Source organism: Echiichthys vipera, assembly GCF_963691815.1.
Source record: "Echiichthys vipera genome assembly, chromosome: 20".
Lineage (NCBI taxonomy): Eukaryota > Metazoa > Chordata > Actinopteri > Perciformes > Trachinidae > Echiichthys > Echiichthys vipera.
Window position 1 is genome coordinate 12605016 of NC_139845.1, and position 20279 is coordinate 12625294.

Genomic DNA, 20279 nt, shown 5'->3' on the forward strand with positions numbered 1-20279 from the left:
AAAGCTTCATGAAGGATTGTTCTTTTTTTCGCATATACTTGACATATGTTCATTTTCATATTACAATGCTCATATTGTAGTGGCGTTTAAAATGTACTCTATAAGTGCATTTTTAAGTGAGGCATGAGTTAAAATATCTTAGAAGAAGGCTACGCGGTCAGTGGGATATTGATGTAACTTGTGTTAATAGATCACAATAAAACAAACCTAAAAGTTAACAGAAATCATGTTTACTACAACCTTCAGAGACACTTTCAATTGTGCAAAGCTTTGCCTCAAATCAAAATGAGAGAGAGATAGTTTGAAAAGCAAAATGAGACAACATATGAAAAGTAACCAAACTGGCATTTCTAGACAGTAAAAATGTATACAAGAATGTAGAACTGTTAACTTAGCAGCACCAAGTCATACATCTGACTGCTACAAAATAAAAATGTACATAATAAACAAAACATTGTCCTTTCTGGCTTTTCTCGTAGAAAAGTGTGATCATGCTGCAGGACTCTTCTACTCTTTTATTCTCAACACATTTTTACCAAAGGTTGTATAACAAAACCTGGGTTAACCATTTCCATATACCTTTGTAAGACCATGTAACACAGCCTTTAATAATATTTTCATCTTTCAAAAGAATTTTAAAAAGGTAAAAAAATGATCTGTTCCGAACTAACACTGTTCATCCCCACATACAATGCAACATTTCCTCCTCCACTTGTCGAGTTGTTCTCCAGCTTGCTGTGCTGTGTAATCGGTTCAAGTCCAGTAATCCAAAATGTATCCCGAGATATCCATTGTGTTCAGCAGTCAATCCTTCCAATGCTCAGTCCCACAGAGCAAATGGTTAAATGTGTCAGTAAGCAAAGCTGTGGTTGACTCCTGTCTTTGAAAGTTTATGAACTGCCAGGGGGGTGATTGAGTCACAGACGGAAGGTTCTTGCTGGACCACCTTGTCCAGCTCTTTGATGAATTGTTTAAGGTCCTCCACACAACGTTCACGAATCTCCCCGAGGTTCTCTCGTAGGGGAACCTGCAGCTGCTTCTCTAGGTTGGGGTCTTTAGCCACCAGCATCTTTACCACCATGCCAAACGTATCACAGTCCTTTTGGTACACCTGGAAATGGACAAGAATATGAGTAAACAAGCATGGGATGCTTAAAGTTCACACAGATAAAAAAAATGAAGATGAACACTTCACCTAAAGTACTCTTAGTAAACACATTTGCATCCATTTGTATGCAGATTTTAGGACTAAAAAGTGTGAACAGGCAAACCTATAAGAGAAAAGACAATTGGGGAGATTCAAAGTTGCTTCCTTCCTGCTCTACCTGGCGCCTAGGTGTAAATATTCCAGTGCCATTAAGCCTGAGCTGATCATTCTGGTGTCAACACACTTCATGTAGTGTCAAATATAAACACTTCTCCTCTCAAGTTTAATAAGGGCTTTTTATATAGGGCAGGGTGGCCCAAGGAGCAATAAAACCTATACTTTAGTGATGTCTCAAAGGCTTATAACAGGTGTTAGAGGGACAATGAGGAAGAGGTGCTGGAATCTTGTTTGGGAGCTTCCATTTCACACCGAGCCTCAAATGTCTCATAAAAACAATGGCGGGAGCCCACTGCTTCCACATAAAGTGGTTTGATTTGCGAATTACAAAAACTGAGATTTGTTTCCAACTCATGATCCTGCACATGAGCTGACAATTAAATTCATGAGCTGACAATCAAAAGGACCACTGTGATTCTCTTCAAAACACTGACACATACCTCAATTTCTCTGTGGATTGCTGCTCTCTCCACTTTTCCTCCATCTGTCCCTCCACTATTTCATGAGACATTTCTCCTCTCTGTGTCTAGTTTTACCTTACTCTCCATCTCTAGCACACTGATACGGCTACTTATTAAGTCGTGCCGCAGGCGGACACAAGGGCACTTTCAATGACAAGGGATATGTGTGGATCTGTGTGTTTACACATGTGCCTGTGTGCCTGTGTGTGTGCCTGTGCGTGTAAAATTAGGCCAGGCAAGGGTGAGTTTCAGTCATTCACCGGATACCAACGGTGGCTTCTGTGCTGCGGGGCGGTCGAACTCGCTGGCTTATTTATAGCCTTTCACAATGTTCCTAGAACAGCGAGCATGGTTACAGTGCAGGAGAGATCACAAATAAAGATCTACTGTCATACACAGTTTATATACTTGCAACAACAGATGGCAATGTTCCAAAACGTGCATTAAACAAAATAAATATTTCCACTGTATTAAAGCTACGGTCAACAAAATCAGTACGCAGCTTAACCCAAAGACCGATCTGAACCGTTCCCTCCTGATATCATCAACCGTGAGACTTTACCAAGGACGATCTCTGGTGAAGGGATTAGATCAGCATTTGTGTTTTACAACCACGATGAGGGCTTCTTGCCTCCCTCTACAGCAAACACACAGTTAAAAAGACTCTTAAGATCTCCCTCATTGGGTGACCCAAATCTAACAACAGGATAAATTAATTTATAGGACATTTGTGGTTAACATAAGGATACAAACAGTTTCAGGAAAGAGTGCTGACGTAAAAAGAACACACTCTGGGTGTTATAATAGCCCATGTACATTCCTCATATACAATAAATGATCAGGTGGAAGATGTTACACAACAGTTGGACTAACAAATCTGTACAAAAAGTAAATCTATGATAGCCCTGTGCTGTATTTTTTAACAACACATTGTCCTTTGAATTTCTTATCAAAGTCGTATGGACTCCAACAGCTGATGACAGTGAATTTATTTATTGAAATTTTCAGAGGAAGTATCCAATCAAGTATTCTGACAACAACTTCTATATAAGCAGGGAAAGCCATTCCTAGATAACAATGTGCCGAAATTGTACTTCCTGTATTCACACGCACTTCCTGAAATCCCTCCCTTGTTATCCAATCAGGAAGGAAAAGGACCAGTTCTTGACTTTGGGTGGAGTCGGTCCAGGAACTGTCTCTATGTCTTTAAACTTAATTTTCTATAGCGTGTGAGCCAGCCTGACTTCAGAAAAGAACAAGAGTAAAAGAGTTGGGGCCTCAGTCCAGTTCTGCCATCTTCATACTTAAAAAAAAGGGGGGGAAAAAGGCTGGAACTGTCTGGCTTTCTGTCGTGTAGCCAAATATATTTAGATTCATCAACAAATGAAATAAAACTCCCTTTGTATCACAGCCTGGACTGTGAGGAGAAAAACATAATACGCTTTATTGCCTCTCATGCCTTGTCACTCACTATGAGCAGTTAGTCTGTACTACTGCCAAAGTCAACCTTGACAATGAGAACTGGTTCAGGTTGAATTTCAGCGGCCCAATTTCACTTAGCTACACAAACACACAGTGAGGCACTGGTATAATGTGGCCCAGCACGATGTCTGGCCGATGATGACAAGGTCAGCTTGTGTGATCTATCAAAAAGTGCAGAGACAGTGAGGAGCTACTGGACTGGAGTGTGTTTGTGTCCGTGTGTACAGAAGAGATGGCTAGACCAGATTGGGTTCAGAAAACCAAACATCTGGCTGACACTTGTCAAGTAGCTGAATACAAGTGCCCACTGCGACAGAAACACTGCAGCGACTTTGTTGTTTCAGACTGGAAAACAAAGTCTAACTTAAAAAGAGCTGCATGTTCTGGGCATGGTGGGAAATGAATACCAGCCACGAGACAAGTGCTTATACATTTTCCAGTGGCTGGTTGCTTTGGCAGGTAACCAACCACCATGCAAAAAGGCAATTCTCCAATCGGACTATACACTACCACAGCAGCTACAACCAATAAAGTCTTTAGTGTGGGGAAGTCGAGTGGGTTTGAACACTTTAAAAATGTTGTGTATCGAGTGGAGCATTCACATGATTGGTATCAAATGAAATACTCTATTGGCATTTTAAGGGTACCAGTACCTTAATTATTGTTTTGTTTAACAACAACAGTGCAGACTTTCTGGACTGGCTATTTCCGTTTCCATTCTTCCATCCATATTTCCCTTTCATCCCTAGAGTAAGAAAAGATGCTGGGAATTTTCATTCAATTTCTATGCTGGTTGTGTACGATAGAAACAAGGCTGACTGAACACACAATCACGACTAAACTCGCCCTGTTTGCCATGACACACGGAGTGAGGACTGCCAGGTCACAAATAACCTTCATGGCAACTGGTTTGGATATGAAAAAAGCCAGGGAAGGGACAGGAGGAGAACGGGGAAAAAGCTGATAATCATCCGTTTCTACTGATGATTCCAAAGAATCAAAAAAAGCTGAAACTTCATATCCTTGTGAAAATGGAATACACTGCTCCCTCTCATGTTAAAGTTGAATCTGTCTCTTTCCAGACCTTAATTTCATTAAACACATTTGAAGACCACATGAGTAATACAGACAACGGAAACATAACGAATGAGTTTATGCTTGACATATCCTGGTACTCATTTTCCAAAATACGTACTTTATGGAATGCAAACATGAAATCAAGCTCACACAATAGAGCTCGCGGAACGTTAGGACACACAGATGGGGGTTGGAGGTGGGGGGGGAAGAGACTATCAACTCAGCTATAAAATGGGCCAGAAGCTGCGTCAGCAACAGTGTAAAAAAAAAAAAGCCTAAAGGCTCTGTGGCGCAGCTCGATGTGAGAGCGTGGTGTGTGCTCCAGGGCAGAGCTGGCTTGGTTTTAATGGTCCCAGTAAAGCAGCGGTAGCACTCACTGGTGCAGGAATGGCCTTCATTAGATAACTGAGCAGAGAGCCTGGGGTGTTTTTTAGCTTCGTTAAGTGGTCGGTTTATTGTATACACAAATATATACCATACCTAAGATTTACTTGCGTTTCTGCTTTCGTTTATGTGTTCCTGTACATTATCCTAGTGTTTCCAAATCCCTGTGTGCGGGCCTGTGTGTGTGTGTGCGTGTGCATGTGTGCGTGTGTAAAGATGAGCCAAACACAGAGGGAGAGTTATGATGTTTGAGCCATGAGGGATATAAAGCTGGTGTAGGGTTTAATGAGCAGCTGTTGCAGTAATGCTGGTCAGGAAAATGGTGACACATTTAGCAGCCAGCTACTTCAGCAGATAATTAACCATCATTCTGCTTTAAAACTGATATCTGGCTAGCAACAGTGAAATTGTCTGGTAAATTTTAGGATTTACCCCATCACTGTGACTGGTGGACAGAGTCAATCTGATCACTCAGGACGGCTGTTAACACCAGGTGAGAACAGGTCCAATTTAAATCACAGAAAGACTCATCATAAACTCCTTCCAGTTAAAAGATCATCTTAAAGTAAACTGCAGTTGGACAAGTACCTTCTCTATCTCCTGAGCTTTGGCAGAGATGGCCAGGGCTCGTCGCTCTTGAAAATTGTCTGTAGATGGCTTTTGACTCTCCTCTGCAACTGGAACTACCGGTGGCTCCTCTTTTCTTCCTTCTGGAGGATGGTTCTCCTCCTAAAAAAAGGTAGAGAGAACAGGTCGAGTCACTGCTTTAAGGGAGTTTCAGAAAAGTCAACATAATGGTATTTTAAAGAAACGCTTAAAAAAATGTCCCATATGATGCTAATTTTCTGGTTCATACTTAATTTTTTGTGTTTCTACTACAACATGTTTAAATGCTTAAATATAAAAAAATGACCACATATTTCCCTCATACTGTCTGTCTGAATCTACCTGTATTCACCCTCTGTCTGAAACGCTCCGTTTTAGTGTCTGTCTCTTTAAGACCCCCTCTTGAACAAGAACAGTCACCGCTGATTTCTGTGTTTGTGTATTCCACCTCTGTGCTCTCTGCACCATCACTGTAGCCGGGAAATGACTGTAGCAGAACTGTAGCAGCACTTTCTACCTTAATATAGTATAGTTGTGACATCTCATTTAACGGCACAGTTTTTTAATTTAACAGGCATTTCTCTGAGGATTGAGTGTTATACTTTCACAGTTTTTATATAGCACCACAACTTGCTTTACTATCAAAATACATTTTAAAACATGTAGTACTACTGCTAGTACTGCCAAGATGACAGAAATTAAATATTTAAAAAATCACATATAGCCAGCACAACAGCTTGTTGTGCAACTGTCCAGAACAGCTAAGTACAGCGGAGTACATTCCGGACGTTGGGTGCTGTGGACTTGGGTTTCTATAGAACATATTTACACGATTTAATGTTTAAATAAACATTTTTTTAAATGCAGAATATACCTCTATTCACCCTTGCCTGAAATGCTCCATTTAAGCCAGGCATCTCCAATCCTGCTCCTGGAGGGCCTCTGCCTTGCATGTTTTAGGTCCCTCTCTGCTGAAACACACCTGAGTCTAATGATTTTCAAACCTGTGATGAGCTTTGACTGCTTGATAACAGAGTAACATCTACAACTAGTCAAATAATTATGGATTCATAGGAATTACAGCACTAAGAAGCTGTATATCAAATGCCATATTCATCACAACAGATGTGGCTCTTTATATTGTTCTCATAACTGAGCAAATTATAAAACTCGACCTCACCAGTCACCTTAGACCTTCTGTTTAAATCTCCCAGGTTGCAGCCAGGTTCCCCTTTTTTTCTTATAAACTTTAGATAAATCTAAAGAAAAATAGATTTCAACTTGGAATGTAGAAAGATGACTGGAAGAAAATTTGCTGGAGATGCACAAAGTCAGACTACACAAGATTTAGACTGATACATCCTAAATTGATTATGCGTACATAAATAATAATCCCTCCCTGCTACTTTGCTTTGGTAATAATAGTCCTGGTCTGTGTGTTAAATGTGGCCTGGAAGAAGGCACATTATTACGCTGCCTTTGGAGCTGCCCAAAACATAAAGAATTCTGGGAAAAGGTCATTCAAACTATATTTGATATTATCTGTATTGAGTTAGTGGTCTGCTGCCGGGCGTTTATCCTTGGACTACTTTTACCTGAATTAATACGGCCATGTGCAAATACAAAGTTAGTCACTTTATGCACACTTTAGATCAGGACATTGGTTCAAAAGTCTTTCCACATGTCGAGCCATGGAAAAACTGCCACCATGGGGAAAATAGAGACCTTCTTTAAAATATGGGGCCAATTTATCTGATGTCTTGAAAGTCTGCTCTGTACTTGAAATGCATGTAAAACATACAGGTTTTGTCATAGTAATCAGCGTAGTAGCTGCATAAGAATTGCAGTTTTTGTTTGTAGACCCATAGGTATATCTGTTGTGTTACTTCTAAAAAAACTCTTTGTATTTATTTAATGCAAATTGTACAATTTGATATTTTAGCTGTTTTTATATCTTAAGAATAGGCCGTCTGGCCAGCGAAGCAATGATGAGCCATCTAATGGATAGACTGGAAAGTCTAGCACCCATTAAATATTACTATGAAAGCCAAAAGAAAGGGCAAGGGAAGAGAAGAAATGAGGCCAACTTGGATCACCGCTCAATTTCTTTTGCTCATTTCCTGATACTATTAGAGTTTGAAGGCCGGGGAGCAGAACTGCCCAGCCATGACTAAAGTCCACTCATACATTAAGGGAAACAGGCCACGGACTAAGTCACATTCAATCTCCAGATGAACGAGGAAAGAAATTACAGAGGATGGTACATCACAGAGCCGAGTGTGGTCTAAAATAAAAAGCGCAAGTCATAAAAGCATCATCCAATTATTCTTCCTTCCAATTGTCTCCCTGAAGCTACGCTTGGAAGAAGTCCAGTGTTTACGCTTATGCACGTAAGTTTGTCAGTGTTCAGCCTCCCTGGCCTAAGTGAAAAAATATCTCTGTCTGGATCTTTCACTTCAACTCCTTGGGCACAGTTCGACCTGGAAGGGATGTCCCACCATTAATACAAAGCTTGGCACATATTTTGTGCAAACTGGACTCATGAGGCAGGAGTAATCTCTTTTCAATGCAACACTAAAAATTAATTATAAAAAACGGTTACTAGACCCAAGCAGATACTTTCAGGGTAAATGCGAAAGTACCAGTGCAATTCCTCAAATGGCCACTTGAATTCCCCGGTAAATATAATTTGAAGTTATGCATAATTAAGGGCACGGCCTCTTTTGAGTGACAGGTGGGTGCCGTCACAGTCTAGCATAGACCGTAGGCTTCATGCGGCCTAGAGCTGGGCAATCATTTCATATATTTGATAACCTTTTGCTGGAATCGTATCGTGATTAAAACATATTCAGATAACTTGATACAGTGTTACATTGTCTAAATTGATAACAAAAACATATAAACTTCTTTATTAAATTTCTCATAAGAGCTGATGTGAAATACCATTTGAAGATAGCGATTTTGTTTTAACATCAATTCAATGGTTGCCTGCTCTGAAATTTTTTTTACCAATTAACTTGGTTGGTTAATGTTATCATACTACTGTATAATGGCAGGAACTTCATGCTACGCTTATGTATGAAACCTGCTGATGACCTTTTCAGTTACAGGTCATGGTCTCTCCGCCCACTACACCAGTCGACTCAGGGTCGGAGCCAGGGGTGGTCTTTAGACCCCCTCTTTGGTCTCTTCTGTCTGGGATGGCTCCAGAGAGCCTGCATGTGTGTTTGTTGAATCCCCACAGCAGGCAGCGGCCAGGGCCATACGTGAAAGCTTTACTGGGGGCACAGCACAGGCCTTTCATCTTGGCCAAGGTTATGGGTTTGTGCCCCCTGAACAGAAAAAAACAAAAAAAAACAATGCACGATGGGCTAGATCAAACACAGCAATAAGCTGGGACGGGGCACTTAGTAAAACTTTCATCACAGCAGTTTGCTGGGTGGTGGTGGGTGGTTCTTACAAAAATGCACACAAAATGAGGGGAGGAAAGGACTGTTTTTTGTCTTGTAATTTCTGATGTATAAAGCAAGTGCATGGGTTTACAAAGATATCAAAGCGCCCACTATGCCAGTTTCTGAAAAAGATCCAAGGGCTGCTAATGAGATGAATAAAAACCCTACTTGGACATTTAGGCAGCATTTAAAGATACAGTTTTATAGGCTCTTTGATCAAAGTGAATTCTGCACATCAGGAGAATGTTAGGGCTGTTTGCCTAAAATGAAACACAGTCATAGGCAATTAGAGCAGTAACTACAGGAACAATGTAGTTGTCCAATAAAAAAAAGAAAAAAAAAAGGTTTTAGAGTTTTCTAACTGTGTACCTCGATTTTATTTAACCAATCAATCAAACTCATCCATCCCCTATGATGGGAATGCATGAGAAACACGTTGGTGACGGGTTTGTCAGGGCTTTTCCTGTGACCCGTGTTACACATCGATTTCTTACAAGCACAAGACCACTGGCAACTACTAGAAATGTACAGTTACCAAAACAGTCAGTTATACTCTTCAACAGAAAAAAGGAAACGGTTGTTCATTGTACACAGTCTGAACACACCCCAGTGAGTTCCACAGGGACTTCTCCTAGCTAAGCGGGTAAGATCCTATGATAAAACTTTGACTTGGGCTACTGAGTTAGCCTCTTTGCTTCTGGGTGGCCATAACCATTGCATTGCCTAATCAAATCAGATTCTATTTACACTCCTCTGCATAGTTGGAGATGGATGAAATCAGAAAAACAGGCAGGAGAGCTCTACATTCAATACTCAAAAACAGTTAAAAGTGTTATTTTTTTCAATACAAGAGCACTTTAAGGAAGCACAGCTCGTACTTTCGACGACACTTGAGCCCTTTCCCCCTGCGCCATTACATGTTCTTGTGATTGAAGTCTGCTTACAGCACCGGTAAACAAGGCAAAGGCCTGATGGCTTTTATGCTATGCGTGAGGGCCACTTTAAAACCCATTAAGATGCTTCAATGGGAATAAACACTTATTAGAAGGATGGAATTTAAGAAGTTCCAGATGCATCCTGCTGTACAGTGACAAAGGAGCCCACAAAATAGAAATGGAGCAAAAGGCCTGTGTTATTTTCTTGCTCGTTCAAGTCAACCTTAAAATTTGAAAAAGTGTAGATACCATGTCTTCTTTAATTATAAAGCAGGCCGAGGTGCTATACAAATATGATGAAAGTATCCAAACTCCAAATCCACACAGTCCATGTTCAGAAACTGTGTCTTTAAACGAGTCCGTATGGTTAAGATGTCATAACAGATGCTAAAAAGGCAGCGTTTCAGACAGGGAGTACAAGTAAAAATAAATTGTTTTTTGAACATCAAAGCAAGTAAACAGTGGAAACCCAAAAATACAAATATGAACTTGAACAGGAGCATGATAGGGGACAATTTAAGCCCCCCCAAAAAAACAATATTGCAGCTCACTACCTTGGTTGAGGTTGCACTGTGCGGGGAGCCTTCTCTTGACAGGCCAGGAATTTTGTCTGGAGAAATGAAAGGGGACAAAAAACAAGTTTGCCATCATGAGACACACATGCAAACTGATAAAACTAGAGAAAAAGGAGAAAAGCAGCAGGAAGCAGAGGTTAAAATGGAAAAAGGACTGGAAAGTATGTCTGGAAAGTAAGAGCGTGATCACACTATCCTTTTGGCCGCGGCCAAAACCGGTTTTTCAGCTAAAGCCTAGTACCTTTAAGTAGTGTGAGCGCACCCGCTCCGCGCTCAACTGGGGCCAGCTGGGCCGCCACGGCCCGCTTGAAAGAGGTGGGCTTTAGCGGAGCCGTTTGCACATGTACGAGCACGAGCGTGCGCACGTGCACGCGCACGAGCCCTACGGCAGTAGCGTTATGTCCGCCTGTTCGGACATGTAAATAGAAGGACGGACCATGCGCGGACATTTAACAACAACAACAATGGTGGTGAAAGGTTCATGTTGGTGTGATGCGGAGGTGGAGTGTTTACTGCAGATTTGGTCGGATGAAAATATTCAAAAACAGTCGACAAGACGCACAAAAACTCCGAGGTCTATGGAAAGATTTGTAAACAAAGCCACACACGCGATCAATGCGTGTGACGTGTTACGGCTTGAAGGCGTATGGACAGCAAGAAGTATTGGCCGAGGCCCTGGTAGTGTGAGTACAAACGGGGCTGGGGCGCGGGGGGGAGAGGGAGGGGGGACAAGTACCCTAAAGTCCGGGTCTCGGTCCGGGAGGATAGTGTGAGCGCGCCCTAAGTGAGTATGTGCTTATGGTAATCAGGGCTCATAATTAAAAAAAAAAAAGGAGGTGTTGATGTTTGGTTCCAGGATCCAGACAGGTACCTAGGAACATCACAGTCAAAAAACAGATGGTTCGCATGCATGCTCTGAACTCCAATGGGTGGATCCACTGCCGTATACATTGCTCCCATGTACAGATCCCCTCTCATTGACCGGTCGCCACCTTCTCTCTCACTTTCCATCTGTTCTTCTATCTTTTCTCACTCTAGCACCATCCGAAGCTTTTGTAGCCAACCGAAAAGGTCTACCAACTAATGTGAACACTGGGGACCTCACTATGAAACGAAAAACACCCTGATGTGGGCGCTTCAGGAATATCCATCAGACATCCTATACCCTTTTCCCTCTTCATCCACACACACGACCTGGTGGCATCTTTATGAGGCCTGACAAAGTGGCAGACAGAGTGGGGAGGAAAGCTGGCTGCTGGACACATTAGAAACACTCTGTCTCTCTCAGGTTACCCAGACTGGGAATAGGTTAAGTTTAACGATTGTAACCTTTGTATATTTCTGAAACCAATCCACTGCCATGTAATTTCATCCCGCTCATTAATTTGTGTTGAACAAAAATCAATTGAAAGAACTGCTACAGAGACTATATACCAGTATAAGTAGAACGGCACGGGCCAAACTGCTTTTAATATGTCTACAACAACTACACTGAACTGTACTTACCAGTCGTCTTGCTCTGAGAATAAGTGTCTTCATAGCCTGTAGGAAGACCAAACCGCAAGGTCACCGGCTGTGTACATAAGAGCTAACCCTTCTCATCTAACAGCAATCCAACAAGCCCACTCAGTGCCCTAATGCTCCACTAGAACTATGATTAATCATACGTTTTGCTTTCAAGGAGTTACGATCATGTATTTCAAACGTTTTTAAAACACAACATGTAGCAATGTAAATTTGCCACATAAGCATGATGAACACTTGTCATTCTAAGGTCCATTGAGCTTCATGAGTTAAAAAAAAAAAAAAAGCACCAATGAAAATGGACAGAGAGATGGCCAGCAGAGAAGCTGGTGGCAGATCCAAGTAACACTGTAGTATTTGTGAAAACAGGGAGTTTGGGAGGTTACGCTAGCACTTATCCATTTTTTTCCCAGTCCAGTTGAGATTTATTGCTGATGCAGGGAAATTAGTTGGTATACAGTGTCAGTAACAAATAATGAAATAAAAATATTTATCTGAGGTGCAAAACAGGCATCAAAAGAGGCAACAAACAGCGTCATACAGCTATTAGGACTGTAAAGTCTACTTTTCTTACACACTGTCCTTAAATAAAAGGCCAGAGTAGGCAGTGTGATGCACATAACTTAAGTGAGAATATTGTGGCACATCATTACTGTAGCTTGCTCATTTAGTCTGGACGATTACTTTAAAACGTTACATATATCTCCTGACCGACACAATCAAGTGGCATATATTATTCACAGATCAGCGTAGGAAGTATGGAAAGTGCTAACGTAGCCCACAACAGGTAGTAGAAATATGAAAGGAATCCATGACACCAAAGTCACTACTAGGTACAAATTAAGAAACGAAAATCATGATGCAACTTGCTTCAGACCTGGGTGACAGCGTCGGCGTCAAATAGGACACCTGAGTTTATTGTGGTTAGAATTCTTTCGGGTCATTTAAAAAAAAAAAAAAAAGTTTTTAAATAGATCCTGTAAGTCATATTATATTCGTTTCATAATACTCTGTAGGTTTGATCTTCATTTTAGTTTTAAGCGTAAACATTAATTCATTCTGACCTCCACCCTTTGCATCCTTCTCAACACTTAATGGTAGACATCTTTATGGGCAAAGAAAGCTACAACCTTTTCTTCTGAATTTTTTTGACAAGGATGCAACAGCAAATCAAATAGTCACCCAAGTCCAAGCTTGTTCACATGGCTCAATGTACAGACCCAAAGTTTCATGTCCACTCTGTTGAGGAAAGAACGCCCCCCAAAGGTGCTCAGAAACAACTGCTTGACCTTCTGGACCATCCACACCTGAAAAGCCGGTCAGCCAGATTATGAGTCATGCATAACAGTGAAATAGCAGGAGGCAAATGGAAGTTTTGACCATGAATAAACCTTTCGGCGGGGGGGGGGTGGGGGTGGGGGGGTGGTTGTCCCGATCATAAAACTTGTTTTGTAAAGAAAGGCCTAACTGATCTTTTTCAAATGGCCTTGGTCGGTAAATTAGTCATGACTTAAGTTGTAACCGGAGGCCGTGCCTATTAATGTTCTGCTTCATCTTGCTAGTATTTCCCCTTGCGCTAGGATGGACACAAGGATTTTTCTTTTAACAGCTCTATACTACATCAGGGGAGGGGGGAACTAAGGGTTCTACATACTCTTGCCTTGCTGTGAAGGAAATGGCAGGCTCTTTGCTCTGTCTGGTGAGTAGCCTCTGCTGCTGACGCTGGAGCCGGAGCGACTGTGGGGGGAGCGCTCTCGGTGTGGAGGGAACGGGGCTGCTTTTCTCCTGAAGTGGTCTCTCTCCTCCCTGGAAAAGTGGAGGAAATAAGTTTGCAGTCATAATCTGAAACATTTTAACATCTAAAGTGTTGAATAACACATTGGTTTTTCTTCCTCCTCTGACAAAACGCTCTCAAGTCACAATCTATGTATACTTGTCCCTTTCTTTTTTTCAAGCCAACATAGAACAACACTGCCATCTAGCAGTGAGGAAAAACACATGCAGGTTTTTATTCTGACCATATACAGAAGAACAGTCATTTTTCACCAATTACAGACTTCCTTTCTCACTGCAGCATTTATAACTGTAAAGAAAAAGCTACATACTCTTGCTCAATTATTGCACATGAATGCCCTTCACATGATTAAGCATGCATTTGTACCCTCTGTCCAGGTTGAGGATGGCCTGCACTAGTGTGTCCTCCCCGCTCTCTGGAAGTGCTCTAGGTGCTGGATAGTTGCCCTGGTTTCGCACCTGGCTATGAGGAGGTGGTGCACGGGCGCCGCTGAGAACAATACAATAATACAAACAAACGTGTGGTTGGTGGCAGAAACATACTGTACAACATGGCAACAAATACCATTTGGTCAATTTAAAACATAACTTTATTCAGACAATTTTAAAATACCAGAGCTGGGATGTGAACCCATATCACTGGTCACTATTTCATAACATGTACTTCCACCATCTTAAAAAAATGTCTTAGACAAGTATGGTTACAAGTTTACACAGAACACATTACAACGTAAGAGGTAGAACTTCTCCAGTAGCCGTATCACCTTATTATAAGGCAAGGATTCTGTGTGTGTGTGTGTGTGTGTGTTATGAAAAATCCCTCCGCTAATTAAATCCATGCTCTAAGAGTGGTTTATGACCGGTGTGGTTAGGTCAAAGCAAGTGACTTAAGCCCTATTAGTTTAATATCGGGATGTGGGGTAAGGTCATCATAAGCAGAGGTTTTCGTCCTGTCCGAATGCGCCATATCAGTAATTATTCCGGAGAATGTCAGTAAAAATTAAGGCGACTTTCACCTTGTGTAAAACGGTCAGAAAATAATATCTCAGGTAAAACTAGTCCTGTCCGAATACGACCCTATGTAACACATGTTGATATTCTGTCATACCCCGTTAATGCGTAATTTCCACATATTTTTGAGCATGGAGGCGCAGCATAACTTTTTTAGATAATCGATTTTGTCCTTTGGTTTCCTGTTTACTTAATTTGGTGATATCAGAAAGCTATGTAGCACACTTATGACGACAGGGAGGTGACATAGTGTGTAAATCGAGTAAAACCCCCGCTTAAACTATTTTATGTTCGAATAGGGCTTAATACCCCTATTAAACCTATTCATAGTAAAACTATTCAGTAAAACAGTAAAAGTCCAGGATTCAAATGTTTACTTGAAGTGAAGAGAGGAATTATCATCACAATGTACTTAAATTTACATTATGTCTGATCAAGATGGAGTTTTCAATTCTAATATGATGCGGGAGAGTTCAATAATAATGCTTCCAAATTCTAATTGTTATATTATAGGAATTCAATCTGAATATGCAACGTAACCAGTAACATTTCTTTATCAGGTGGGCCTAAAAGTAGTATATAGTTGAGTTTCCTGTTTTTTTTTTTTTATGCTTTTAGGGCCGAAGTTTTTCCGGGATATAATGATTTACAATAGTAATTCAATATGTTTCAGATCTCAACGGCATAATAAATCTAGCTGTTTGGGGACGAACACCACAAGCCAGGCAATCAACCTGTTCTGAACGGACACTGCGCTAGGATTTCAAACCGCAGACAAAACAGCTTCAGTCTCTTCAGTTCGATGTCAGGCACCTAACTGGACTTCAAACATGTATCCGGCTGAACAGACGCCGCCAGTCTGGCTTAGTTATGGAGCATCTTTTCCTAAAATATAATTACAATGCTAATAAATGAGAACAATTAATAGAAAAGCTGACACTTTATGCTTCACTGTGATTTCAAACGGAGCAACAGATCTTCCAGAGGGTCTAAATGTGCATAAGAAGCTGGAGGTGTTAAATTACAGGGTATATGAATTTTTAATGAGTGCTAATGGTCACAGTGTAATATAATAATGTCAACTGCGTGATATACAGATTTATGCTTCCAAATAACAAAACCTTCTAGAATGGAAAAATAAATCTGACCATCACCCCCTGTATGCCTTTTCCCTCCCGTGCTCTTTTCCTAACTCCCCACCACGTCTCAATTGACCTCTGACCTCTACCGACACCGAGCCCACCTAGCTTCAGGCCGGAACTGACCTTGGTGCCCTTTCACAGTTGCAAATGTTTGTTTGGAATATAAGCCCCCCAGTCTGCCTGCTCAGTGATAGATATAATTTGTCTGACTGTCTGTCCTATTTTGTTCGCAACAGTATTTTCAGAGACCCCCGTCACTCTGAAGTGTGTTCTTCTCCTTATTCTGTCCTCTAAAATGTCTGACATTGACTATAATGATGTATCTCAGCGAAGTTTGTTACGAGAGAGGTGTTTTCACATTCCTCTCCTGAGGGAGAGGTCTGTTCACTTCTGTGTAATTTGAGATTCAAATATATCCTGGGCAGTCTGATTGGTACACCACTTTGGAACAACACAAAAGCTCGCTTTGGTAAAGACTATTGTTCACAATCGGTCAGTTTTCGGTCTGAATATTTTTGACATTTATGTATTTGTATTTTAAGCCATCACTGTTTTCTATAGTTCATTACATACAACACAACATAAGGAAATAGCAAGTAAAATAATGACATTTGACATCTGTGGTCAGCTGACAGAGGCCCACAGCAGAAATCCCCCTTCTTGGTCGTCTCTAGGAATTTAACAGAGGACATGTTTATAACACACGTGCATAGAAAAAGTCTGCCCCCTGCTGTCCATAATGATCACATCCAATTCTAATGAGTGATACAGTATTACGTATGAAGTAGGACTTGTTCATTTTTTTGGAACATAGATATTAGCAGAAGCTGCTTACCCAAACTCTAAAGGCCGTCCTGTGTGTTGGTCTTCCCTGGGTCCCCTGTAAGGGTAGTCCTCCTATACAATAATGAAAAAATCCATGAAGATCAAATCCATGAAAGTGACCTTTGCTGACATTCTTTCTTCAAATGATTTGATTAGGTCTTAAATACTGATGTTATTTAACTCTTTTTTTTTTTTTTTAGAAATAACCAGTCTGAAACTACATTTATTTAACACGTTTTAAATTTAAAATGTGCATTTAACTTCCAAATGTCTAAAATTGCCCCCGTACAATTTGTGATGGCAACTCAAGGATTAATTTCCATCCAACTGAAATAAATATGGATGCCAAGATATCATTTTAGTGAGTTTTTGAGTGAAATGTTATTAGAGTTATTTAATCAGCTATAAAAAAATAAACAAACATAAAACGGAAGAAAATGAAGACCCAAAATCCCCAAAAAGTCTATTAAGCAACTGATATGCATATCATAATAAATGGCAACAATGTAGCACGCATTGTTTTGAATTAAAAATATGCAAACTTGAACATTCCAACTATAGCACCCTAATGGGGCCTTCACATGATAAGCTTTTTGCGCTGGGCTCTGTGCGAGGTTGGGCGCAGGTAACTTGAGTATTATAAAAACCGTAGGCCCGTACACTGCCAATTAACAGACCTGGTGTGACTGCTTATTAACCTCCAAGCACGACGTTTTCTTCACAGATCGTAATAACGACTTTAATGTAACGTTAAATAGTTTGGGAAACTCAAACACACAATGAGTTTTTCCTCCATCTTTCCAGCTGGCTTCAAGTCGCTCTCTGGTTGCCTAGGAAACGTAAACGTCACACGCAAAGCTTCCCTTTTCATTGGTTGTGCTTTTGAAAGGTCAGCGTCAACTGGATCAAAGTTCAACTGATTTGAACTTTGAGCACAACGGCAGAGAGGCAAATCTGAGCGGTACGCGCCGCTACCTTGGGCACTGCAGCTTATATAGATGCGCTATAGGAAATGAATGGAATGGTCAGCGCGAAGTGTTTTTACCTCATATCATGTGTAGGGGCCTCAAACTGGCCAATGAGTGTGCCCATTACCCCGACAATATTAACATGATATGCAGTTGCAATGTCTGCATCATGTTTTAAACCCTTGGTTTAAATTGATATACAATCAGTCAGATGCATGTAGTAGTTTTGCAGTAATAACAGTACTGTTAATTAAAGGATATATGAAAAAAGGGGGGGCAATAATACTTATACTTATTTGTTTTTCATCTTTTAATCAGCGTAACTACTTAGTGAAGTGTCAGCTGTTAATATTTCTAACTTTCAAAACTAACTTTTTTGACACATTCAGTTGTGAAAGAAATTTGCTACGCGTGAACATCTTCTTGACAACTCCATGTGCTTGCATCTTTATCATATGATTCATATTTTGCTTGTTAAACAACCAAATTTTATTATTTTTTTTCTGTGACAGTAGCACACATTTAATCTAATTGGTTTATATGTATACAACAATGTTAACTGTAAAGCCCAGTTCAGACCAAAGATTTGTAACGAGACTAAACTGTTTTAGAACGTTGCAGGTAAAAGTTGCAGCGGCTTGAACTGACCCGTCTCGTCTGGACTCAAACCAGCTGATGTTGTCACCTGCCACCTGACCTGCCAAATTGCTAGCAGCTGGTTTTAGAACGTAAGAGAAAGAAAGCGAGAGCGAGAGCGCGCGTGCGCGAGAGAGAGAGAGAGAGAGAGAGAGAGAGAGAGAGAGAGGGTTGGGCGAGCAATACAATAAATGAGAGCGAGCGCTGCAATCGAGTACAAAGCAGTGGATGGTGTATTTTCACTTTTTCATCACTACTAGAATTGCAGCGGTCGCAAGTATCTCACTACTTCAGTCCCAATTTGTATTTTATAATGCTACAATTTATATCCAGCTGCACGTTGCAAGTCGTCTCATTGCAATTCTTTGGTCTGAACTGGGCTTAAGACATCAGTGTTCTCTTCTCACCCTCCTTGAAGGTGGACCAGCTCTGCGATCACCAGGGAAGTGCTGATGGTTGTCACCACCATGGTAGCCCCTCTGATCTTCATGGTAATTTCGTGGGCCTCCTCCATTCGGGAAGAAACGCGGACCTCCTTCGTATTCGTACCCACCGCCACGGCCATACTCTCCATCCTCTGACCTGCCGAAGGGGCCCCTCCTCTCCCCCGACCCAGCTGCCCGTGGGTACTGACCCTACCATGATGGGAACATAATATGATTTTATATTTTCTGTCAGTTAAACAATGACAACACTTTAATGAAGAGAGATGCGTAAAGCCGTGGTATACTTGATCCGAACTAGTTCATGTGACACGTTGTCTAACAATGTCAAAATTGTTTTTTAATTATAGTTGTTATAATAGGAATATGCTTTTAAAACAATTATTATGTTTTACCCCTCCCTCACCAAATGATGTATATTGGCGGCTTACAGGACAAACAAGTATTCCTTCCTTCTTGTGTTTTTATGTGCATACTTTTGAATGTGATACAACAATGTCAAAGGTGACATCAAGAGCAGAAAAAACAGACTGTACACACTCACCGGTCTCTCCGGTAAAAAGCGCTCCTCATACACCTCTCGTACACTCCTGTCTCTCCTGTAGGTCACTGTAAAAGGCAAACAGTGAGAGATGCTGTATGCACTGTACATGTTATCGTATAATGATTTTCTACACGTTGTTCTACAAAGCAGCTAATACAAACGCCCTGTTCATTCAAGTCAATTTCTTTAGGCAGTCATATTCCACTTTAGCAGTAGATACGATGGAACATAGAATAACATTCTACAATTCATAAAATGCTTTGAATACCAGCCCAAGTCTTGCATGTGCCACTCTAGAGATTTTGTGACATGTGATCCTGATTTTTAAATGTCAGCTCTATTGAGGCAGTAGTGGCATTTCTCTAATGTTGTATTGGTGTAAAAAAAAGACAGTGTTAAATGGATGTACTGGGTGCTCACTAACTTACTTTTGGACTCGGAGACCTCTGTCAATCAGGGTGATCTAGAGAAAACACGATCTTCAACACAATCTGTAACACTATAAAGACAATGCACTTGGAATAAGTTTTCATTTGACTTTCTAGGAAATCATTTGCACAATTAAGCCCACAAAAGAAAAAACATGACCATGATGTGACCAAGCAACTGAGCCGGCTGAGGTTTCTGCAGAATAATAGATTGGGCTATGGATACATTTCCGTTTAACCAACAACACCATATTTAACACAGCACTAGATGAACAGCACCCATTCAATTACAAAAGAGCGTGTGTTTAGTTGGTGAATGTATATACTACTACAAATTAGCTCTAGGAAGAACGGGCAGCTAACATTGCTAACTCGCTAGCCTCCACATTTGCTGCACGTTTGATTTAACGGGACAGCGAGTTAACTAACCAATACCGACACACACAAATCACAAACAAGTGTCTACGGCGAATTATGGCATCTTCTAGGTGAAAATGTGTCAAGTTATCCACAATTGAATCATTTATTCCACGCACACTAGCAAATACAATCTCACCTTCCCCTATCGTTTAGTTAGCCTTTAACCAGTATAGCGACATGGATAACGGCTGTTACGTCATCAAGTTGCGCCGTGTGTTTGGTTTGTTTCTATTTGCTAAACGTTTCAG

General features: G+C 40.9%; 1 protein-coding gene across 2 annotated transcripts; it reads right to left on the reverse strand.

The window, feature by feature from the left end:
- Nucleotides 1–279: 279 nt before the first annotated feature.
- pphln1 (periphilin 1) lies at nt 280–20199 on the reverse strand. 2 transcript variants are annotated; one of them, XM_083935514.1, is made up of 10 exons: nt 20168–20199; nt 19612–19682; nt 19184–19248; nt 18604–18831; nt 16603–16664; nt 13982–14104; nt 13481–13626; nt 10276–10331; nt 5317–5457; nt 280–1111 (listed from the first exon to the last, which is right to left on the reverse strand). In XM_083935514.1, coding segments are annotated over exons 2-10 (1083 nt in total). In that variant the 5' UTR covers nt 19613–19682; nt 20168–20199; the 3' UTR covers nt 280–850. The 2 variants fall into 2 exon arrangements, with proteins under 2 accessions (XP_083791640.1, XP_083791639.1); XM_083935513.1 differs by having other exon boundaries at nt 13475–13626.
- Between the last annotated feature and the right edge of the window lie 80 nt (nt 20200–20279).

Excerpts from the sequence above, each read along its gene's own strand:
- pphln1 (XM_083935513.1), bottom strand. Across the intron at positions 14,105-16,602 it reads GGACGGCCTTTAGAGTTTGG|CGGCGCCCGTGCACCACCTC; the intron begins GTAAGCAGCTTC and ends TATTGTTCTCAG. Across the intron at positions 10,332-13,474 it reads TCCTTCACAGCAAGGCAAGA|ACAAAATTCCTGGCCTGTCA; the intron begins GTATGTAGAACC and ends TCATTTCTCCAG.